Here is a 20,905-nt window from a genome sequence, read left to right as displayed (position 1 = left end):
CACTGACCGATCGATCATTAAAACTTCTAGTAAAGATAGAAGCTTCAAATTTTGATTACAATTAGTTTTTAGTGTATTAATTACGGAAAAACTGAAATATTTAGCAATTTCAATCTAGTTTTCTAGATACATCAACTGTATAAATTACTTTGTAATCACATATGATCCACACGTTGGTTATTGATCACGAACATTGCTTGTGATAAACAAAGTCCTAAACACCAACCACAATCGCCCATCCATAGAATTTTTGGAACCGTTGGCGATATTCATATTGAATACACTGTTCACACCACCACTACACCGACACTCACAATTACACTGTTTAACGAGCGCTTCGATAAACTTCAGTCTCTGCAGACGATATCTGGTTATCTAAACGCGTGTAATTGTGAGTGTTGATGTAGTGGTGGTGTAAACAGTGTATTTAGAATCCACGTACTTGGCGAACGTTCCGGATCGGCAAACATGGCGGATGACGAGCTTGTGGTAGCTTTGGGTTGATTTATTTTTATTACAAATTCATGAAATAAAAATTACTGATCGTTGCTAAACGTGTGGATATATCGCAAATTGTTTACCGAATATTCTTTGATCTGACAAGAAAAACCGACACCGATGCCGAACACAAGCTTGTGGATGGGGCTTAAGGTTGAAATAAATAACCGTAGAGCGCACAGAGGTGAATGCGAGTGGGGCGCGCGCACCTGTGAATGCCGCCAAGCAAGCAGCAACCTCGCTCATACGCGCGACAGTCTTCGTGATGTTGAGATGTATCTAGAAATATTATTTTCGTTTAATATTTCGATTGCTATATTAATTTGACGACTTATCGATTTACTGATATTATTTGTTAACGGTTTGGACGCATTTTAAAATATATTGATAAGTATCAAGTACTTTGAAGTCCCGTTTATCTATTAATCGTATTCCTACACAGAAAAACTCAACCTCAACCACAATGGGTTGTTCCTAGATATACCTGGTGATGATTCGTATTTACTACTTTGATACCTGATGGATAAATTGTATTGTTTCGAATGAAAAATTATTTATTTAAGTACTTTTAACAAATTGGCAACCGCGTAAAGAGGTTTCTAAACGTTTGAAAGTTTCAATTTTTTGTTCCATCAATAGTCCAAATAATAAAAATGAGATCATATCAATTTTTTAAAAAACTATATCTATTTGTATTCTTTAACATAAATATTTATATTTTTTTATTATTATATACCATAAATTGCGGTTATAACTTGTGTAGATACAATAAAAATATACTAGATATTAAAAAAAATTAAGTTTGCAATCTAATATTTTGTTAAATACGTATTGGAATGAACTATTTAATAACTGATTGGATATTCCATTACCAGAAATAAATTTCCTTTCTCTAATTATTGTTTTTATAATTTTAAAAAATATTTTCTTCATGTGTCAATTACAAAATGGATATTTTTGTAGATAACACAATAGTTAAATATGAATTTAGATGGAACATCTATTTGCTCAATCTTAGGCACAATATACACCTTTCATATATATATATATGTAACTTCCTATACAATTTTTAGCACAATAATTAAATATAATAACTACCTATCTGCATAATGTAATTAAAACCACCCTATTGTTTTTATAAATATACTTTTGTTGAAAATTAAACACGATTTAAAATTTTAGTGTTTTTTAATCCACCCTATATACATCTAGTAGAAATTGATCCAAAAATCATCTATATTTTAATAATAATATATAATATGCTATTTATTAATAAAAAAAAATTTTTATTTCTAAATAATACTGCATGCTAACATGTTTTATAATTATTGCATAACGAATATTAAAAATTTTACTTTAATAATGTGGAAATGTATTACATTATATTACATTATTAAACTCGTAATAAAATATAATATTTATTATCACAATTTCGCTAAACTAATCATCAATTAGTAGAATAATAACGCAATGCATAACTTTTATAAGTAAAATAACTTGACATCTATTAAATTTTTCGTAAAGTCCCTGTATATGAAAGTGTGGACACGAGCTATAACACCCCTGAGTAAGAAAGAGAACTCTGTATCCTTTTCTATTTCCTCCGCGCAGCGTCGATCTCCCCTGCCAAATTGTCTCGCGAATGTAAACATCTTCACACATGAATTCGAAATACAACAATATATTGAATAAATACTTAATCCTTTAATTCGTTTCTTTTTGTAATTTCATTATTTTGAATTGGCCACTGTTTCGAGCGATTCTCTTATTGGAGCTGTCATTAATTTCTTATCTGGAGGCCAACCAATCACGTGAACGATCACTTGTGTCCAGACTTCTTTACTTTTTCATTATTTTACCTGCCACCTAGGGGTCTAAACTAAAAATTTAACCTTATGTCATCTGTCATAAAACAGGTTAAATTTTTGAACTGATCATAGTAGGCTAAATCTACTAATTATATGTTCGAAACATTTGACGGTCGTGATTGTTGACATTTCTATTGCTAAATAGAATTGCGGTTACTGGTTTACGTGTTTGAAAAGTGATTGCTAGCAATGGAAAATAATTTTGAAAAAGAATTACAACTTATCGAATTACAAAAAAATTGCACCGATACGATTTACGCAGATATGATACAAAAAATACAAACTTACAGTCAGAAAATAATGGAAATGCACAATAACATAGTATTTATGAGATTCGAAGTACATAAAACGAAATTACAGTTTTTGAAAGTTCAAGAAATGTTAGAGAAATTGAGTGAATCTACAACAGAAAAAAATTTGAATTATCAGAATATTTCTGAAGACGTAACATTCTAAAACATCGAGATGACTTAAAAGTTTATTATTATTAAGTGTTGTGAAAATTTGTTCTTGTATACTATAGAATCTTAAATAAAGTAAGTAGTTATTATTTGACTATTAGTTATTTTTATCGGAATTAATATATTTTGAAATTAAAAAATGCGATATTTAATTGAACTCAAATTAAAAAAAAAACATTTCTTAATATGTAATTTGCTTATTCTACTGAATTTCATATATAACAGCTAATATCTAAGAAAATCTGGCAACACCGCTTTTCAGTATAATCGAAATATGCTGATTAGTTGAAATAGTATGTTTGTTCTTTGTAGCTGCACTGGCAGACTTAGTCGAGGAAGTGTACACTAAAACGTTCTTTATAGCAGAATCAGAGCTAGTGTGCTGTTCTTAGTAGCAGTGCAAGAGAACTAGTTCTCACTGTACTGCTTGCACTTGTTCGGCCAGCCAATTTTTTTGTCAAAAATTCGCCAAATAAAAAAATTTTACTAAAATCGTTTTTCTGAAAACAAAAAATCGAAATGACAATAAAAAATTACCCTTTTAATTAATACGCAGGTGAATTAGTAAATAGGATTAATAAATCAATATTAAGTAATAAATATTTATTATTAAATTTTAAATGTTTAAAAAAAATATTTCTTTAGATTAAGTGATGAAATTTACGATTGCAACATGTGTAAAAGTCGTTTGCAACAATTTTCTTCTTCCTAAAAAAATGCAATTCTCATTTCATCCTAACGATTCAACAAATTTCGCACTTACATAATATTCTTCCTTATTATTAACTGTGGCCAGATACCTCTGTAAAAATTCTTTAATGTTCGGTGAATAATTCTTGAATTGGACCACAGCTTCTGGTTTATCTTCAAGAATTGTGACCAATAATAAGATAACATGTTCATGACTAGGAGAATGATCCATTAAAATTAAGGAAATCAGTTGTGGTATACAACCTAATGCAATCAAATCATCTGAAAATTGTAATTTTTTTCAATTACTTTAGCAGAAATGATTTCAATAAATCGTATGATTTTCATTAATATTTGAACCAAGTTTGAAGCCCCATATTTCCAAATCCATAACTCTAAGCAACATCACAATTTTTTTCATTATACAAAGATCCTTCACAAATATCCTTTCAAAATTTGAGCTCAATATTTTAATCATTACAGTCCCAATGATTTTTTAAACCTGCTTATGTTTTTCATTTAATGATTGAGCAACTTCGAAGCCTCATATTTCCAATACTGTGGAATCTAGCAATTTCATAATTTTTTTTTAAACATACAAAGATTCTTTAAGAACAAAAAAAAGATTAAAATCTACCTTTTAATTTAGGGGATGATCTACACAAAGCTCCCATGAGGAAAGCAGATTTTATAATGACGTTTTCATGATTACTCTTCAAACATTGTATCAATATGGACAAACCATTGTAATTAATTAGTTGAGAAACACCTTCTGGATTATCTCTAATGATACCTAAAATAATATTATGATAAACACATTTTAATATTAGATATAAAGTTCTTGTTTTACCACTTAGTGCATATACTGCTTTTGTTACTACTTGCCCGTCGTCGTCAGTGTTGATCATGGTTAATAGTTTTGGTACGAACTCATTATCTAGTACTACTTGTTGACAATATGGGTTGTTTTGACATAAAACTGCTAATAATTCACATCCTCCCGCCCTAATTTTCCAATCGGAAGATTTGAGACATGGATAGAGTATTGTAAAACCACCGATTTTGTGAAAATCTTTAAAATGAAAATTAAATTATTTAGTAAATATTTTGTATAGAATACTTACCGTTTGCAATATCTATGTTATCAACATATTCTAAAATAGTTTCTATAGCTTCTAAATATTTCGTATTATCCTCATGTGCTTCCAAAGATTCTACACCCCTCAGTAACTGTATTTGTCTTTGAAGAACTTCCACTATATCCACTGTCATCGATTTCAAGGCATTTTCGAGAAACTGTTTTCTCTAGAAATTAATATATTTCATTTAAAATCAACAGTTGAATTAAATTTCTTACTTCTTCGTCCATTGGTAATAATTCTCCATTAAATGGGGCATCCTCTGCTCTTGTTGCTTCCATAGAAAAACGTAAAAGACCTTGCAGACTTAAAGGTTGTCTTGGTTGAGATCGAGTAGATTCTTGATTTTGTACATTCGAAGACTCATCTGTTGGTAATAAGGCCATACTTGTATTAACACCAGGCATTACAATCAATTTAAAATTTTGTCTCTACGTGTCACGATAATTTGCCCTTTTTACACAAATTTCACAAACTATTGCGGATTTAAAAATTCTAGATTATTCCAGGTTATGATAATTAACAATCGAATGTATAGAAATGTCAAATCAATTTGATCTGGTTAACTAGAGATGAGACTTCACAATTGAAAGATTGGTTAATAACCGCACTAAAAATACCTAGGCGTGTGCACTTCAAAGTAAAATAAAAGTGAATAAATAATTTTCTATTTACTAAACGCTATAATACAAATTTAATAATACAATAAAACATATGGGGTTTTCAGGTATTTTGATTGGGTTAGCCCGATCATGATCTTAATGTTCGGAAAGTAATCCGGATCCCGTACACTTATTTATTTTTTTTAACTTTAAACGTTATTAATTCCACGTATACGGGTTTTTTAAATAATTTTTATTAATTTAAACGAGTTACTGAGACTTGCCACTTTTGTACTTTTTGTGCTCTTCAATATAAAAATGAGTTTTCTGGTATAGAAATTTGTTGCAAAATAGGTTTGATGGTAAATCGCTGATAACTACAAAACAATAATTATTTAAGCTTTCAAAATCTATCACACAACTGAATTAAAGTCTAGAAAAAAAATTAAATTAACGTATGAAATTACTGTAAAACAAATAAAATTGAATTTAAATTTTCTCAATGTTTGAACTCTAATAAAACAAATCTCGTTCTGAATTAGGATCCGCAATCAGCTGATAGGTGATAGGCTTGATCTAAAATCACCATCGACTGTAGATTTATTTTAAATTTGGTTTAATTAATGAGCTCCAGAAATGTTTTACAATCAAATAACTTTTAAATTTAATTGGTTTCTTATGAATAATTCTCATTTATTCAATAAAAAATAATCTATCAAGAAATTATTTCCTCAAATATCTTTTTTCAGTAGTTCAAATGAACTATACCAGTTTTGCTTTTCGCGGTAGTTCATTTGAATCATATATTCGCCAAATAAACAAAACATCACGTGTTAGGTGAATTTGAAGTCATTTTCAAATTTTATACAAATTAATTAATTACGTAATTTATTTAATTAATAAAATGTCAAAAATACCAAAAGTTCTGAAACTTAATAACGGATTTTCTATACCTACTATAGGACTGGGAACTTATAAGGTAACTATTATAATAAATTCAATTAAAAACATCATTTTAAGTCATTTTCGTAAAGTCCTCTCCAAATGAAGTTAAAGATGCCGTTGAATATGCAATTAGTATAGGATATAGACATATAGATACTGCTAAACTGTACGGAAACGAAAAAGAAATAGGAGATGCTCTAGTGAATATACTAAAAAGTGGTAAAGTAAAACGAGACGATTTGTTTATTACCACTAAAGTAAGTATATAATAAAAATATTTTCGAATATACGCACTTTTATTAATTTTTTTAGTTGTGGAATAATTTTCATCAAAAAAATCTTGTGGTACCTCAAATTAAAGAGTCGCTAAAGTTATTAAAATTAGATTATGTCGATTTGTATCTTATACATTGGCCCTTTGCATTTAAAGTGAGTTTTCAGTATATCCTAGCATATTTTTAATATTTTATATAAATGTTTTTGAAGGAAGATGCTGAGCTGCTACCAACTGATAGTTCAGCTTATAGTGATGTTGATTATTTAGAAACTTGGGAGGGAATGGAAGAATGTGTCACTCAAGGTTTAGCAAAAAGTATTGGACTTTCAAACTTTAACAAACAACAAATTGACAGAGTTTTGCAGAATTGTAAAATAAAACCTGTAACTTGTGACTCTAAAATGAAGTAACCTATAAATAATTAGAATTATATTTTAGGTTGTAAACCAAATTGAAGTTAATCCTAATTTAAGTCAACCTGAACTTATTAAATTTTGTCAAGATAAATGTATAGTAGTGACAGGGTTTTGTCCATTGGAAAGATTTGGGAATAGCCGGGATCCTAATTATCCTGGACCTACTGCTCAAGATCCTAAGGTTATTGAAATTGCCAAAAAGTATAATAAAACCGCACCGCAAATCATATTAAGATATTTGGTAAGAAAATAACACCATTATATTTCAATTTAAGACAATAATTGTTATTTTTAGCTTGAATTAGGAATTAGTGTTATACCAAAGTCTGTGAATCCCACAAGAATAAAAGAAAATTTCGAGATTACTGATTTCGATCTTGATTGTGAGGAAATAGAGTATTTAAAGTCTCGTAATAAGGGTGCTAGAGTTTCTGCCATGCTGCAGTATAAAGACCACAAATATTATCCTTTTTAATAATCTTCTGATTTATTTTGTGTGATAAATTATTTTAGATTGGAAACAGGTTGTTTTTTTGTATTAATATCTTGACAGGATATTTCAAACTTCTTTGGCTTTGACACATTTTTGATCATAATATATCTAAACATCAATGTTTTTTCGGTATCTCACCTCTTTCTGTTTATGAATCTTCTTGATTTTAGTTTTTTTTTTAATTACAAGAGTTTTTTTAATAGAAATTACTCCCTGATTTTTCCATATAAATTCATTTTTCATTAAAATATAATGAATGAAATTGAAAACTTGCATCATCATTCAGCAAAGCATTTTAATTTTGATGAAGATCATATTCAAGTTGAAGCGTCGAGATTTTTGTTAAAATACCAGTTTCAATTAAATTGAAACCTAAAATCAAAACGTTTTATCAACAAAATAGTTAATAAAGAAAGTTAATAGATTTTCTTTCGTTATGAATTTGTTATCAACTATTAGAAGAAATGTCTTAATTACAAATTTATAATTTTTCGGTGGGAGATAATTTTGTAAACTATAGCTACTGTAACTTTTTGAAAATCAGTAACCTGAAAAATGTTAGTGTAACAATTATGTGAAAAATTAAAAGATATACAATTTTTATTTGAAGATTTTCTTTCTAACTTTTACCATTTTTACGAAATTTATTTCTAATCTCAACGCCCTAGCTCTGTAAATATCAGTTAGAGCAAAAAACTTCAAATTACCATTTTTGTGTGGAACTGAAAGATCTACAATTTTTATTTAAACTTTTTCTTCCTTGTTTATATCGATTTTCCAAAATTTTGGAAAAAGACCTATTGCTACTACCCTAACCACCCTAACTTTGTAAATATCAGTAATAGAAAAAAACTTAGGGGACCAAAACATCTTTGTTTGAAATTGAAAGATCTATAACTTTTATTTGAGGTTTTTTTTCTAATCTTCACCGTTTTTCCAAAATTCTGAAAAAACTTTAATTTTTTCCAATCTTACCATAACGCCCGCCCTAACTCTGTAACTATCAGTAAAAGCGAAAAACTTCAAAATTTCTAAAATCAAGATTTTGGTCAGTTAAAAACCAATTTTAATGAAAGAGACCCAAAATCAAGACGATTCAGCCCAAAATCAAGGTTTCAAATTTGAAATTTTGACTTTTTAAATTACAACTATTTCAATAAAAATTTTTTAGCCACTGCAATTTTTTTGGATAATTTTGAACAAAGTAAGAATACGTCTATCTTATAACCATATACTTAAATATCCAAAGAAAAAGTTACAGGAGGAAATAGAATTATCTTAGATTTTCAAGTTTTGATAAGTCTTCATGAAGCAAAGTGATTTTTGGGTTGAAGAAAGCAATTTTAAACAAAAAACAAAACCTATTGCCGTTTATTTAAAATAAATAATCCAACAAATTGACACAAATATATATATATATATAGAACTTTTTTTAAAATATCTTACAATATATTCACCCACACTTCATCCTCAACAAAATACACAAAATAAACAAACAAAACACAATTTTTGTTAAACGTTGTCGAAAAATTTTTAATTCATCGCATATTTATCATTAATTATTGTACATCAATTTTTTCTTCTTCTCCTATGCCGCTTGTGAGGTCTGACTTCCGCTTTTTCTTTCTCTTCTTTTTCCGTATCCTCCGAAAGGTTATCTACATAATTATTTGGCATCTGAGATACAAAAAAGGAATTAACTAAATCAAAAATTATTATAAAAATGTCAAATAAATAGATAGAAACATCAAATACAAGGTGAGTCAAAATAAACAAAGAAAATCATAAAATTCATTCATTCATAAAAAATAAAATTCATATTTCTTATGCTCAAAATGACATACGATAAAGTCTAAACAGGCTTCAAGTCATTTTTAGATTGATAGATTCAACCAATAATATTTTGAGGTTAACGTAATAGGAACGTTTTAATATAGCCCCCAGACGAAAAATATTCTTTATTTCAGTCGTTAACTGGCCAATTAATTGTTATTTCTCACTGGTCTGTTAGGAAACTGGTCGTTGGATTCATTCTGGATAGGAAATTGGTTGTTGGATTCATTACGAATAGAAAATTGATCGTGGTTCCCTATGGGTAGTAAATTGGTCATCGGGTTCACTATGGATAGGAAATAAGTCGTTGGGTTCACTACGTTGCTGAGAAAAAAATTTTATCAATAGTTTTAATGCTTTGAAAAGATTCTAAATATTACATCAAACAAAAAAAAATTTACTTCTTAAATTTTTCCATACAATTTGAAATATCGTCAAAACTTCCTAGTTTGATTAAAAAAAATATTAAATACAGGGTTGTCCAATTTAAAATATTCATAAAAAAACTGAATTTGCATTTTGACTCGCCCTTTATTAAATATAACGAACATTAGCAAAATTAATTGTTTTATCGAATTTTGATGATCACTGTAAAACTATGGATCAAATGCATCGTTGCTTTTGTAAATATTTGCCTTTATACAGGGCGTTTAACTTGTAATATGTTTTGCCGACAATATTGGTTACAACTTTTTAAATACCCTGTATAACATATAATTTTACATTGTTAAAAGAATATTTTTAATTCGAATTAAACTATAGGGTGCTTATAATAAGAAAACTAACATATTTGTTATTGTACAGGGACTTGTTACGATTTATATCGACATTTTAGCTTTCAACTTTGTTTTGAATACCCTGTATACAACTTTTAATGGTATTTTAAATGAACTACAGGGTGTTTTATTAAAAAACATAATTATAACGTACTAGCAAATACACAAATATCTTATTAGGGAAAAATTCAGGGGATTTTTAATTTAAATTAAAATACAGGGCGATTCATAAAAAATACCAACATATTTGTTATTATAAAGGGACTTCTAATGATTTATGTCTACGTTATCACCTTTTAATATTTATAACACCCTGTATATAACTTATAATAATATTTAGAATAAACTACAGGGTGTTTCATTTAAAAAAAGTAATTATAACGTAGTATCAAATATTTAGATATTTTTTTGAGGGGAAATGCACCCTCTATACAACTTGTAATGATATTTTATATAAACTACAGGGTGTTTCAATAAAAAACGTAATTAAAATGTAGTAACAAATATTTCTGTATCTTATTAAGGAGAAATGAAGGGGATTTTCAATTTAAAATAACATACAGGGTGTTTTAGAAAAAAATATTGGTATATTTGTTATTATACAGGGGATTCTAATTATTTATATCTACATTATGACTTTTAATTTTTTACATTATCCTGTATATAAGTTGTAATAATATTTTAAATAATACAGGGTGATTCATAAAAAATTCTGACATATTTGACTGACCATTTGTTTAGGTTAGGTTAGGTTAGGTATTATTAGAAAAAAACAAAAATTTAAAACTGAAAAAAAATGAAATTTTTCTTACTTACTTTAACAGAATCGCTGCTGACTACTCCGTCATCTTCTACACTCATTTCAACGTTATTTTCTACATTATTACCCAATTCTTTTGCATCTTCATTTATACTGTCTTCGTGTTTGGCATCATCTCTGATTTCTATCGGTTCGCCTTGTCCGTAAACGCTTTTATCTTCCTTTATCCAATTCTCCCGTCCTTTCACCGCGTACGATCGTTTATCGACCACATCCGGTATACTTTCTTCGCTATCCACATTTTCAGGATACTTCGTTCGAAAGTTAGGACTTTCAGTTAGATCCGTCGGCGTTATTCTAATTTCAGGTCCGCCACCATAGATGTTATGGAAGAATTTCCATAAACTTTCCGGTACTTCCGCAGCTTCTTCGAGATCCAGTTGTTCCGGATCGATTTTCGAATTGTCGATCGGTCCTGGAGGTTCTCGAGTTCGTTTTTGCACAAAATTGTGCCACTGGGTGTACCAAGAAGTTGACATATAATGCGTTTGAGGGGTGGTTAACGCTTGAGCCTCTCGGCTAACTTGTAAAAACGTTTCCATTTCGTATAATAGTCGATTTTGCATCGCCAAACAGGCGGGACATACTGTTAAGTCGGTAAAGGGAGGACATCCGCCGAATCTACTGTGTAAATATTGGTAAACGTCGTAAGGCACCACCATGGCGATTTTGTGGATATCGATGTCGTGTTCGGGGTCGACTGCACCGTGTTGGCACAAAAAATCCGAGTTGTCTATTGCTCCCGGTTCGGCGCAGTAATAAAACCTAAAAATATTCGAATAGACTAAAGATTTATTGACGAAATAATCAAGTTTTTTCACCGATTCGTCCATTGTCTTGATATATAAGTCCTTTTAACGCTCTCTCCAATTCTAGTTTCCGGTGTAGACTCTAATATCCTTTCGGCTGCGTCTCTAACTACATCAGCGGTGGTACTGACTTTTTGATAAAAAAGTACGTAAGCTTCGCAGCTTTGTACTTTATCCGGTGAAACTTTGGTAACGTATTGATCATCGAACTCGTACCATTGACCGGAATTTAAAGCGAAACAAGTATAATGGCCACCGCCGGCTGTACCATGGTGACATATAACGGAAAATAATTCGTAAGATGATACCTGAAATTTATTTTTAAAACTGTAATTAATTTGAAAAAGACGAAATTGTTGTTTTGGTAAAAGTATTTACCTTAGATACACAATCGGTGTGTAAGTAGGGCCTCATTTCCAAACCTTTCAATGGGAAGCTGACTACGGATGAAATTTTGCTGCTGAACATCAATTCGTGCCTAAATCGTTTCAAATGTATACAAAGCACTTCAGGCAATTGTAAAACCTGCGATAACGATACATTTAAAGGTAGTTCTAGACAATGGAGCTCCAACTGCAAATTCTGGGTAAGTTTTCTTCATTTTCAAAATAAGTGCAGGGAAAATAATTTGTGAAAAGATTTTTTTTCTAAATTTTAAAGGTTAGAGTAAAAGGGAAAAGAATCAATAAAGTGTTTTTTTAAAATTGTGCAAAATCGGTGGAAACTAGAAGAAAAAAACTTGAAATAAAAGTTGTAGATCTTTCAATTTTACACAAAAATGGTCCTCTGAAGTTTTTTGCTATTATTGATATTTACAAAGTTAAGGAGGTTAGCGCTAAGGTATGATAATCATAGCTTTAAAATATCATAACTTGCTGAAAATTGCAATTGAATATGTTCAAGTAGTTATGAATTTTAATTAAAAAATATTTTTTTATTATTCACATCAAAGTTATAACCGTTTAATGGGATTTTTTTTTGGTTTTTGACTTATGCAACAAAATACTTGAAAATAAAAATTTGATATTTCCATTTGATATAGATTTGTTATAAACAATTGAAGATAATTATCTGAATTAAAAATTTATAATTGTTCAAAAGTGTACGAATATTTTTTTTGTCAAAATCGCACTTCTCTAGCGAATTACAAATTTTAAATGTAATTATCAATCCTTAACTCCAATCACCCTAACTCTGTTAATATTACTGGTAGAAAAAAATTAAAACGACCATTTTTGTGGAAAATTAAAAGATCTAAAACTTTAATTTGAAGTTTTCCTTTCTACATTCCATCGTTTTTGCATAATTTTGGAAAACACTTTATTAATTTTTTTCCGTTTTACCCTAACCACCCCAACTTTTTAAATATCAGTAATAGCAAAAAAATTCAAAGGACCATTTTTGTGGAAAATTAAAAGATCTAAAACTTTAATTTGAAGTTTTCCTTTCTACATTCCATCGTTTTTGCATAATTTTGGAAAACACTTTATTAATTTTTTTCCGTTTTACCCTAACCACCCCAACTTTTTAAATATCAGTAATAGCAAAAAAATTCAAAGGACCATTTTTGTGGAAAATTAAAAGATCTACAACTTTAATTTGAACTTTTTTTTCCAACTTTAATAGTTTTTCCAAAATTTTGGGTAAACACTTTTCATTAGTCATTTCCAACCACTTTGTCATTTTTATTACTTTAAAGTAATTTATGTTGAAACCTCCAGAATTCGCATTAGATGACCCATTTTCTTGGACAAATTTATTAAGGTGATTTAGTTAAAAAAAAAGACTCACTTTACTGAATTTAATTCCGTTTCGTAATTTATTACACTTTTCGCAACTGTACATATTATCCCCTTTTAATTCATCTGTGCTAAAAAATGCGGCTAAACAGTCGTGTAAGGTTACCGTTGGTCCATAGAACCAACTCCTGAACCACGACCATATCCAAGACACCCAACCGTCTTGTACGGGCATTAAAGCTTCTGAACATGTAGCACCTATGAGAAAATAAATCAAAAAACATACAAATATTTGATGTACTTTCAGTATTATGTAGGCATGTATAATAAGAAGAGACAATAATTGAAATTTAGATAATTATTAAAAAATTATTAGTATTTCCAAATTGGTTGAATATACAAATTTTTTTAATGCTGTATCTACTGAAAAAAAATTGCTTCTTAAACTGTAAAATTCTAAAATCTTGATAAAAGAAATGACATGGTCCTATATTTTTGCTAATATATCTGAAACCCTCAAATATGTAGATTCATTCGAATGTTCAGTCTTTTTAGGAACTTTTGCTTCATAAACTGTCAAATTTTCGAATTCTTACGACCATTAGTTTTCGAGGTACAAGACCTTAAAGTTGACATCTATTTTTATTAACTCATTAGAAATTTAACCAAATAACATGGTCCTATAAATTTTCTAATATCTCTGAAACCCTCAAATATGTAGATTCATTCGAATGTTCAGTCTATTTAGGAACTTTTGCTTCATAAACTGTCAAATTTTCGAATCCTTACGAGCATTAGTTTTCGAGATACAAGACCTTAAAGTTGGTATGTATTTTTATTAACTCATTAGAAATTTAACCAAATAACATGGTCCTATAAATTTTCTAATATCTCTGAAACCCTCAAATATGTAGATTCATTCGAATGCTCAGTCTATTTAGGAACTTTTGCTTCATAAACTGTCAAATTTTCGAATTCTTTCTACTACTAGTTTTCGAGATACAAGACCTTAAAGATACCTCTATTTTTTTTTTCTTCGTCTGAAACTAAAGTTGAGAAATATATCAAATACTTCATATTTGCTCCATTTTCTCCACCTAGGTAGTACTTTATAAATCTCTACTTAGTTTCTAACTGTTCTACTGTAACTGTGTTATATATTTATTAGAAAATAATCAATTTCTATACTTACCTACACCTGTAGATTGCACTGAAGTCCGCCCATGTAAAACTACCAGATGATCCTTAGAAGGAATGGGAAGCGAAAGATCCTGGAACGTTTCTATCCTACTAGATATCCTGTCGCAAGTCAAACATTGCACAGATGACAACAACTTCCCATCGAATATATCAGATATTATTGAACGATACTTTGGTTGTTTCTTATTATTTGATACTTTTGAAGTTGTCGGTTGACTATCGATGACAGAATTACTATGCAACCTCTGCCTTTGTCTCCTGTTCGGACTTCCGCATCTACTCAATCTTCGTTTCGCATTATTCGGCGGTCTTTCGGTGTCGTCGCTCAAACTAGAACGTTCGCTCACTCCAGAATCGCACGTTTCATATTCCCCTTCGCTGGAATCGTAACCCGAACTGACAAATGGTGCAGAAATCGGTTCTTCCATAGCTAAACTGAAAGTATCTGCATCGGGGTTACCGGAATTCCAATTCGGCGATGATAACATCGGTGGTTCGAACGGAGCGACTTGTTTAAGCTCTTCGTGCAATTGATCCATGAAATTCCTCAAAAATTCCTGCGTATCGTGTTGTTGATACCCTCTAAACATCGCGTGTACGTTTCTTATACCATACAATATCCCAGATGGTGAAACGTAACCTTGAGTAATATTTTTTATCCAAATATCTCTCATCAAAGCTTGATAGGTGCGACTCAATCCAGGTTTCTTTCCATCGCTCAATAAATGTACCATGTAACTGCATTCCAGGAAAAATTTCGTTAGAGGTTTGGTGTTGCTTAAAGCTTGCAAGGCGGCATTCATATAACAAGTGTTGCCTATGTTTTGAAGTCCTACCAGACCGCAAGGACGTTCTTGTGCATAGTCTGGGTAATCCTCTTCAACGTCTCCTTCACTAGAATCTGAACCGTCACCACTCATGCCTACTGTTAAGCTTGCCGCCCTATCCAGCACAGGACCCGAAACTAGATAAGAATAGATCACAATAATCAGTAATTGAAACACATTTTATAAGAAATTTAGAAGAAACTTGCAGTTCATTTAATTTATTTGAAACTGTACCTCTTTCTGGTGTGTTGGTACGTAAAGTACTGTAACTACCGTGTCCTGAATCTTTGGATCTTGCTGTGTATGTTTCAACTTCTTGATCACTGTCATAACTTTGGGTATACATGAAAACCTCTCTTTTACATTCATAACACCATATTCTATTCGTCGATAAGTTCATATGAACACAATGTGAGGGGTTATTCTAAAATTAACCATTATGATTTTATTTCTGTTTAAAAAAAATGAATTTTGTTCTAAATTTCATGCCAATAGATTCAGAAAAACGACCTGAGTCGAACTGCACTAATTTCAGATTGATAAACTATATTTAATTAAATTAAGATTTATGATTTACACTCATAGACTAGCTTAATAGCTACACAAAAGTTCCAAGTCATCACTGATGTTCCCCAGACATCTTGTCAACTATTCATTTCCTCCTACGCATCAATGATCCACTCATTAAAACTAAAAACTGATCTATCTACTTTATCTACAATAGCAAACTGGTATTGTTGTTTAAATCTGCCCCAATAAGCTCAGCTAACACCAAATCCCTTTGACAACAACAGATCACTACCACCGATACCAATTTTGAGAATGAAGCAAAGGCATTATGTTCTTTCATTGGGAGCAATATGTCCTGGCATAGCCATGTGGCTGAAATAGCTAAGGCAGCTTCACAAAAACTTGTACCCTTTTCAAAAACCCTCTGAAACAGCATCTAATCCTCAATGACCTAATTCGTTCAACTTTGAGTATTGCTTGCACCACTGCAGATGCTAATCTAAGATGTCCAGCATATTCCTTTTAGAGCAGTATTTACAATATCAATTTGATGGGCAGACGTAGCTCAAGAACAATAAGTTCACCTAGAAATGTCAATTTTATTGAGTCCACTTCTTTTGAAGAAGTGCAAGCCTGTGGATCTACTAAAACAAGTCTTTTCAGAGCGCCACAACTTACAAAAATTCAAGACCAGTATCAACATGCATCTCCACACTGCAGGTTCCACTGGAGCTATTCAAATTCAAAAACAAGAGTTTGATCTCTTGTGCTTGCTTTTTAAAAACAAAAAGTTCTACACTATACAATAGCTTCTAATCCTCTACCAGTTCCAGATTAGTCCATTTTTTTGAGAATTTCTCACAAATCTGGAATCTGCTTTCCAAGCATACCCCGAGGATGATTAGCTCAATACAGTAAAGAGCAATTCCACTTATAGATGAAGAAAGGTCACTGAGCTGGCTCTGTTTTACTTATTTTACCAATGCAAATGCTCTTTTGAGCTGTCCAATTCTGCAAGATCTACTTGACAGGCATTCATGACTCAAGAACACCAAGTTCACCTAGAAACGTCTATTTCTTGGGATTACTTCTTTTGGAGGAATGAAAGCCTGTGGAATCAGCTTCCAAAGCATATATTTCCCGACCATCCGACTGCAGACTCCACTGGAGATACTCATGTGTGATGGGGTTCAATTTCTTGTGCTTTTTTCAAATAACAAAAAGAATTGTTGCCAAAAGCAGTAGACCTTCAGTTAGGTCAGCAGATCCAACTGTGTTGATTTAAATTGATAGAAGTCAAATATTAAGTCAAAAATGTTCATGTTCCTTCCATGAGACTGTGTGCGTTACATATACAAAATATTAACTTACCACATTGTGTAAAGTACTATGATCATTGGATTTTTCAGCACACCCTATCCTTAGACAATTTTTATGTAAACAAATCCACAAATTTGGGCCACGACAATCACAATCTGAACAAATCAACTGGAATGAAAGATACTGTTTAAATTTAAAAATAACATGACATCTGTGATTTTTACCTCCTTAATATTTAATAATGTAGAAATTGGAATGTTTTCTGCAACAGCCACATGACTACAAGTCATAGTCATTTTCCTAGAAATAACAGTCATTATAAGATACCTTTGAACTACTTAGAAAATAGCGACTAATTACCTTACTTATAATATAATTATACTGAAATTTCATCAAGTTATGTCCACCATAATTTAAAATAAATTTATATATTTTTGATATGTCATATTAACATGACAAGATTTATAACATATTAAGGTTAGGAATTATGTCAGCATTATAAATCACGCAAATATAACTAACTGTTAAATATACATAAATAAATATATTGTAAGACTTTTAAATAATAAGAATTTATTACTAAGTAAAACATTTTTATTTTTATATATTTATCTACTTACTTTGGTATGAGGAACTTACATTAGAATTAATTACTAATACAATTCAACAGACATAAATTGTTATAGATTATTTTATTATAATTTCAAGTTGTTTTAATTATTAATTTGACGTTCCATGTTAAAAGTGACATGTCACTTGCATTATTGTTTTTTTTTAAGAGTTGTGTGACCTACGGAATTTTGTAAATAATCACACATTAACATACAACGTTCTTTAAATTCTTTTTTTGTCCAGCTAATCACGTCTTACGATTCGGTGAAGTGTCATCTAATGAATAAAATATCAAACGAAGCTTTAAATAACAATGTCAATTTAATGTCATCAGTCATCAGTTTACAACGAACGCATACATCGTAATATAACAAACACTTTTGTTAACCATTATTAATTTCATCAACGGAGAATGAAATGTATAAAACCTGTAGTACGTTTTCCATATAAAATGATCAATTTCTGTCTTCTTTACAGATATCTAAATGGTTACTGTGTAATAATCATACAAATTTGAATCTGAAAAACAACTAAAAAATTTCATACAGTGTTCGAATTAGTAAAGTGACAGTGTACATTACTAACAGTTCTAGTCTTTGAGATATATATGAAAATTGAGCATTTTGATTCATATTTCTGGTTTTACGCAAGTGAAATAATAGTCTTATTCACAGAACTGATTTCGAATCACTTTATTAGAGACCTGTAGTATGCACACTGTCAAAATTGGCACTCGCGATTGGCTCAGTTCTGAATTTTCAGTAATAAAAACTGAGCTAACCGAATTACTCGGAATTAAGCCCGTGAACAAAGCGTATTAAACATTTTTATTTTTTATATATTCATTAGGTTATTTGTCGTGCGCCATCTATTAACTTATTTGATACTTAGAATCTTCGTATAATTCACAATAGATAGCAGTAACATAAATATTTTAAAGGTTTGATTTGATTAAATAAAAAACAGTTCTGAATAAAATAAAGATCTATTAATAGATTTAGTGAAGATAATGATTATAATTCAAGTAGTTTTAAAAAATAAAACCCATACTTCTGTTTAATGCTTTTGAGGTTCTTTTTTATCAATAGAAACAGTTCCTTTTACCACATGCTCTTCATGAGGGCTGAAAATAATTAAAAAGATGATTATATTGTAGGTTATATATAGATTTCACTTACTTAAAACCAGTAGGATGCGGTTTAGATAGTTTCAAGGTAGGTGCTTCTCTAACTGGTCTTTCAGCCTTTGGTTTCGGATTTAAACCAGTGGCGTACTGTTGTTGTTCTCTATTGGGGCTAAATATATACACATAAAAAATTGGAATATATATTTTTTTAAATTTAACTCACTTTAATCCAGTGGCATGTCTTTGTGCTTCTCGTGGAGGAATGAGTCCAGTAGCATGTTGGCCAGAGCTAACTTCAAGACAGAAGTAGATGGTTAAACTGGCTAACTAAAATCGTAATAATTTTTCATAAAATTGTGAAAATTTTTTAATGAAGTTTGTTTTTTAATGTCGTTAAATATCTTAACCATAGATAAACACTTAAGCATAGAGGGTTAATCATAAAGCATGGATATAATTGGTAGACGACCTTATTTATGAAAGAAGAAATTATTGTTTATAAAATATTTAATGCAAAAATACTTCATATTAAAGTTGATTGCATGATGATCTGTTATAATTTTGGAATTTTATTAACTGTTTATTATAAGAATTTAGAAACTGTTACAAAAATTTATTTTTTTCTGGAGATTGATCATCGTAAACTAAGAGAAATATAATTTTCTACAAGATATGCGGCAACATCTTAAGATTCTTATAGATGCCGAAATAATTTCGATTTTAGTGAAAACACACGATTCTACTTCCAGCGAAAATATAATAAAGATATGGAGGGGGAAATAAGCGTTATTATGCGCGAACGTACTAATACTGCTAGCTGCCATTTTGATCTTACCTTCGGCGGAAAATTTGAAAATACCGTAATCTATAGGTTTTAGAAACTTCGAAAACACAAGCCCCAGAAAATAATCAGCTCAATTAGATGTAATAACAAACACAACAGCGCTGCCAGCTGGTGCACAATCATCATTAATATAAAATTATAAATTTTAAATATTGGTATTATTTATTTTAGCACTGTTTATGACAATGGGACGAAATACCTATTTTAACATAATTTTTGTGAAAATTATGCCTGCGCTATGATTATAACGGACACTTGGTAACGCTGTAACTCATGCGAAGATCAAAATGGAGACTTATTCTTCTCTTGCATAGAGCAATCCAACAAATTTTCAAAATCAGCTGATGCCCATTTAAAAATGGCCGCCGTGGGGTGAACAAATGCAATTTGGAAAAAGATGGAAAATAAGCAGAATTTTAACTAAAGCTCTTTTTTGATTTAATGAAAAGTAGTTAGCGTCACCTTTTTATCACTTTGCAACCTACTCATGTTGATAAACTTGAACAGTGAATATTAATTTCCAAAAAAAAATTTAAAGTATTCTAAATTGTGTGTAAAATTTGGTGTTTTTGCTGTATAAAATTCGCTGAAAAAGATTTAAAAAGTATATATGGAGTCCTCTTAACACCACAAAATACTGAACAGTACAAAACAATCAAATTACCGGAAAAAAACAAGAAAAGCTAGCGTATGAGAGAAAGTCGACCCCACGGCCGTCATTTTGACGTAGATCAGCTGTTTTCTTAAATTGCCTAATATCTCTGGAATAGAATGACAGTAATACGAGGCATTTTTTGGTGATAATCGTTCAACCATAGTATTCACAGTAGACACACGTATATAGATGTCAAATTTGATTGGATTTTAATTTTAACGATGAGATACTGTTAAAACGGATAGAAAAGTTTCCAGAATTATGTTCTTTGTGCTGTTTGTTGTGATGTAAATTCTGTAATTTTGCATTTACAAACAAAACTCGAAAAATAAAAACACAGTTCAACAAATTGAAATTTAGGCAACCAATACTACACGTATTTTAAAAGTAATAGTTCAATTACGAGATCAGACAAAACATGAAATTTTGGAAATGATATTAATTG

At 30.2% G+C, this 20,905-nt stretch overlaps 3 protein-coding genes and 1 long non-coding RNA gene across 6 annotated transcripts; 1 reads left to right on the top strand and 3 right to left on the bottom strand.

The window, feature by feature from the left end:
- Window positions 1-3,418: 3,418 nt before the first annotated feature.
- Window positions 3,419-5,239, bottom strand: LOC130901648 (hsp70-binding protein 1). Its single transcript, XM_057813167.1, has 6 exons — window positions 4,875-5,239; window positions 4,642-4,822; window positions 4,368-4,589; window positions 4,155-4,310; window positions 3,591-3,799; window positions 3,419-3,535 (listed from the first exon to the last, which is right to left on the bottom strand). Exons 1-6 carry the CDS (start codon window positions 5,061-5,063, stop codon window positions 3,488-3,490), a joined length of 1,005 nt encoding a protein of 334 aa, XP_057669150.1. The 5' UTR covers window positions 5,064-5,239; the 3' UTR covers window positions 3,419-3,487.
- Window positions 5,240-6,054: 815 nt separating this feature from the next.
- Window positions 6,055-7,992, top strand: LOC130900822 (aldo-keto reductase family 1 member B1-like). Its single transcript, XM_057811715.1, has 6 exons — window positions 6,055-6,237; window positions 6,293-6,460; window positions 6,516-6,632; window positions 6,690-6,863; window positions 6,919-7,137; window positions 7,192-7,992. The coding sequence occupies exons 1-6, from the start codon at window positions 6,163-6,165 to the stop codon at window positions 7,369-7,371; spliced, it is 933 nt and encodes a 310-aa protein (XP_057667698.1). The 5' UTR covers window positions 6,055-6,162; the 3' UTR covers window positions 7,372-7,992.
- Window positions 7,993-8,895: 903 nt separating this feature from the next.
- Window positions 8,896-18,132, bottom strand: LOC130900821 (ubiquitin carboxyl-terminal hydrolase 20). Of its 3 annotated transcripts, none has more exons than XM_057811714.1 (10): window positions 17,844-18,132; window positions 17,448-17,523; window positions 17,275-17,391; window positions 15,628-15,817; window positions 14,559-15,530; window positions 13,419-13,624; window positions 12,006-12,152; window positions 11,640-11,935; window positions 10,815-11,583; window positions 8,896-9,066 (listed from the first exon to the last, which is right to left on the bottom strand). In XM_057811714.1, the coding sequence occupies exons 2-10, from the start codon at window positions 17,517-17,519 to the stop codon at window positions 8,959-8,961; spliced, it is 2,877 nt and encodes a 958-aa protein (XP_057667697.1). In that variant the 5' UTR covers window positions 17,520-17,523; window positions 17,844-18,132; the 3' UTR covers window positions 8,896-8,958. The 3 variants fall into 3 exon arrangements, with proteins under 3 accessions (XP_057667697.1, XP_057667696.1, XP_057667695.1); XM_057811713.1 differs by having other exon boundaries at window positions 17,863-18,120; XM_057811712.1 differs by having other exon boundaries at window positions 17,584-18,044.
- A 669-nt stretch (window positions 18,133-18,801) lies between these two features.
- Window positions 18,802-19,289, bottom strand: LOC130900820 (uncharacterized). The gene is made up of 3 exons (XR_009060220.1): window positions 19,185-19,289; window positions 19,014-19,130; window positions 18,802-18,958 (listed from the first exon to the last, which is right to left on the bottom strand). It is a non-coding gene; the product is annotated as an uncharacterized LOC130900820 (long non-coding RNA).
- Between the last annotated feature and the right edge of the window lie 1,616 nt (window positions 19,290-20,905).

This window comes from Diorhabda carinulata, chromosome X (assembly GCF_026250575.1).
Source record: "Diorhabda carinulata isolate Delta chromosome X, icDioCari1.1, whole genome shotgun sequence".
Lineage (NCBI taxonomy): Eukaryota > Metazoa > Arthropoda > Insecta > Coleoptera > Chrysomelidae > Diorhabda > Diorhabda carinulata.
The sequence above is the reverse complement of the archived record's forward strand: the minus strand, read 5'-3'. Positions and strand labels throughout refer to the sequence as shown.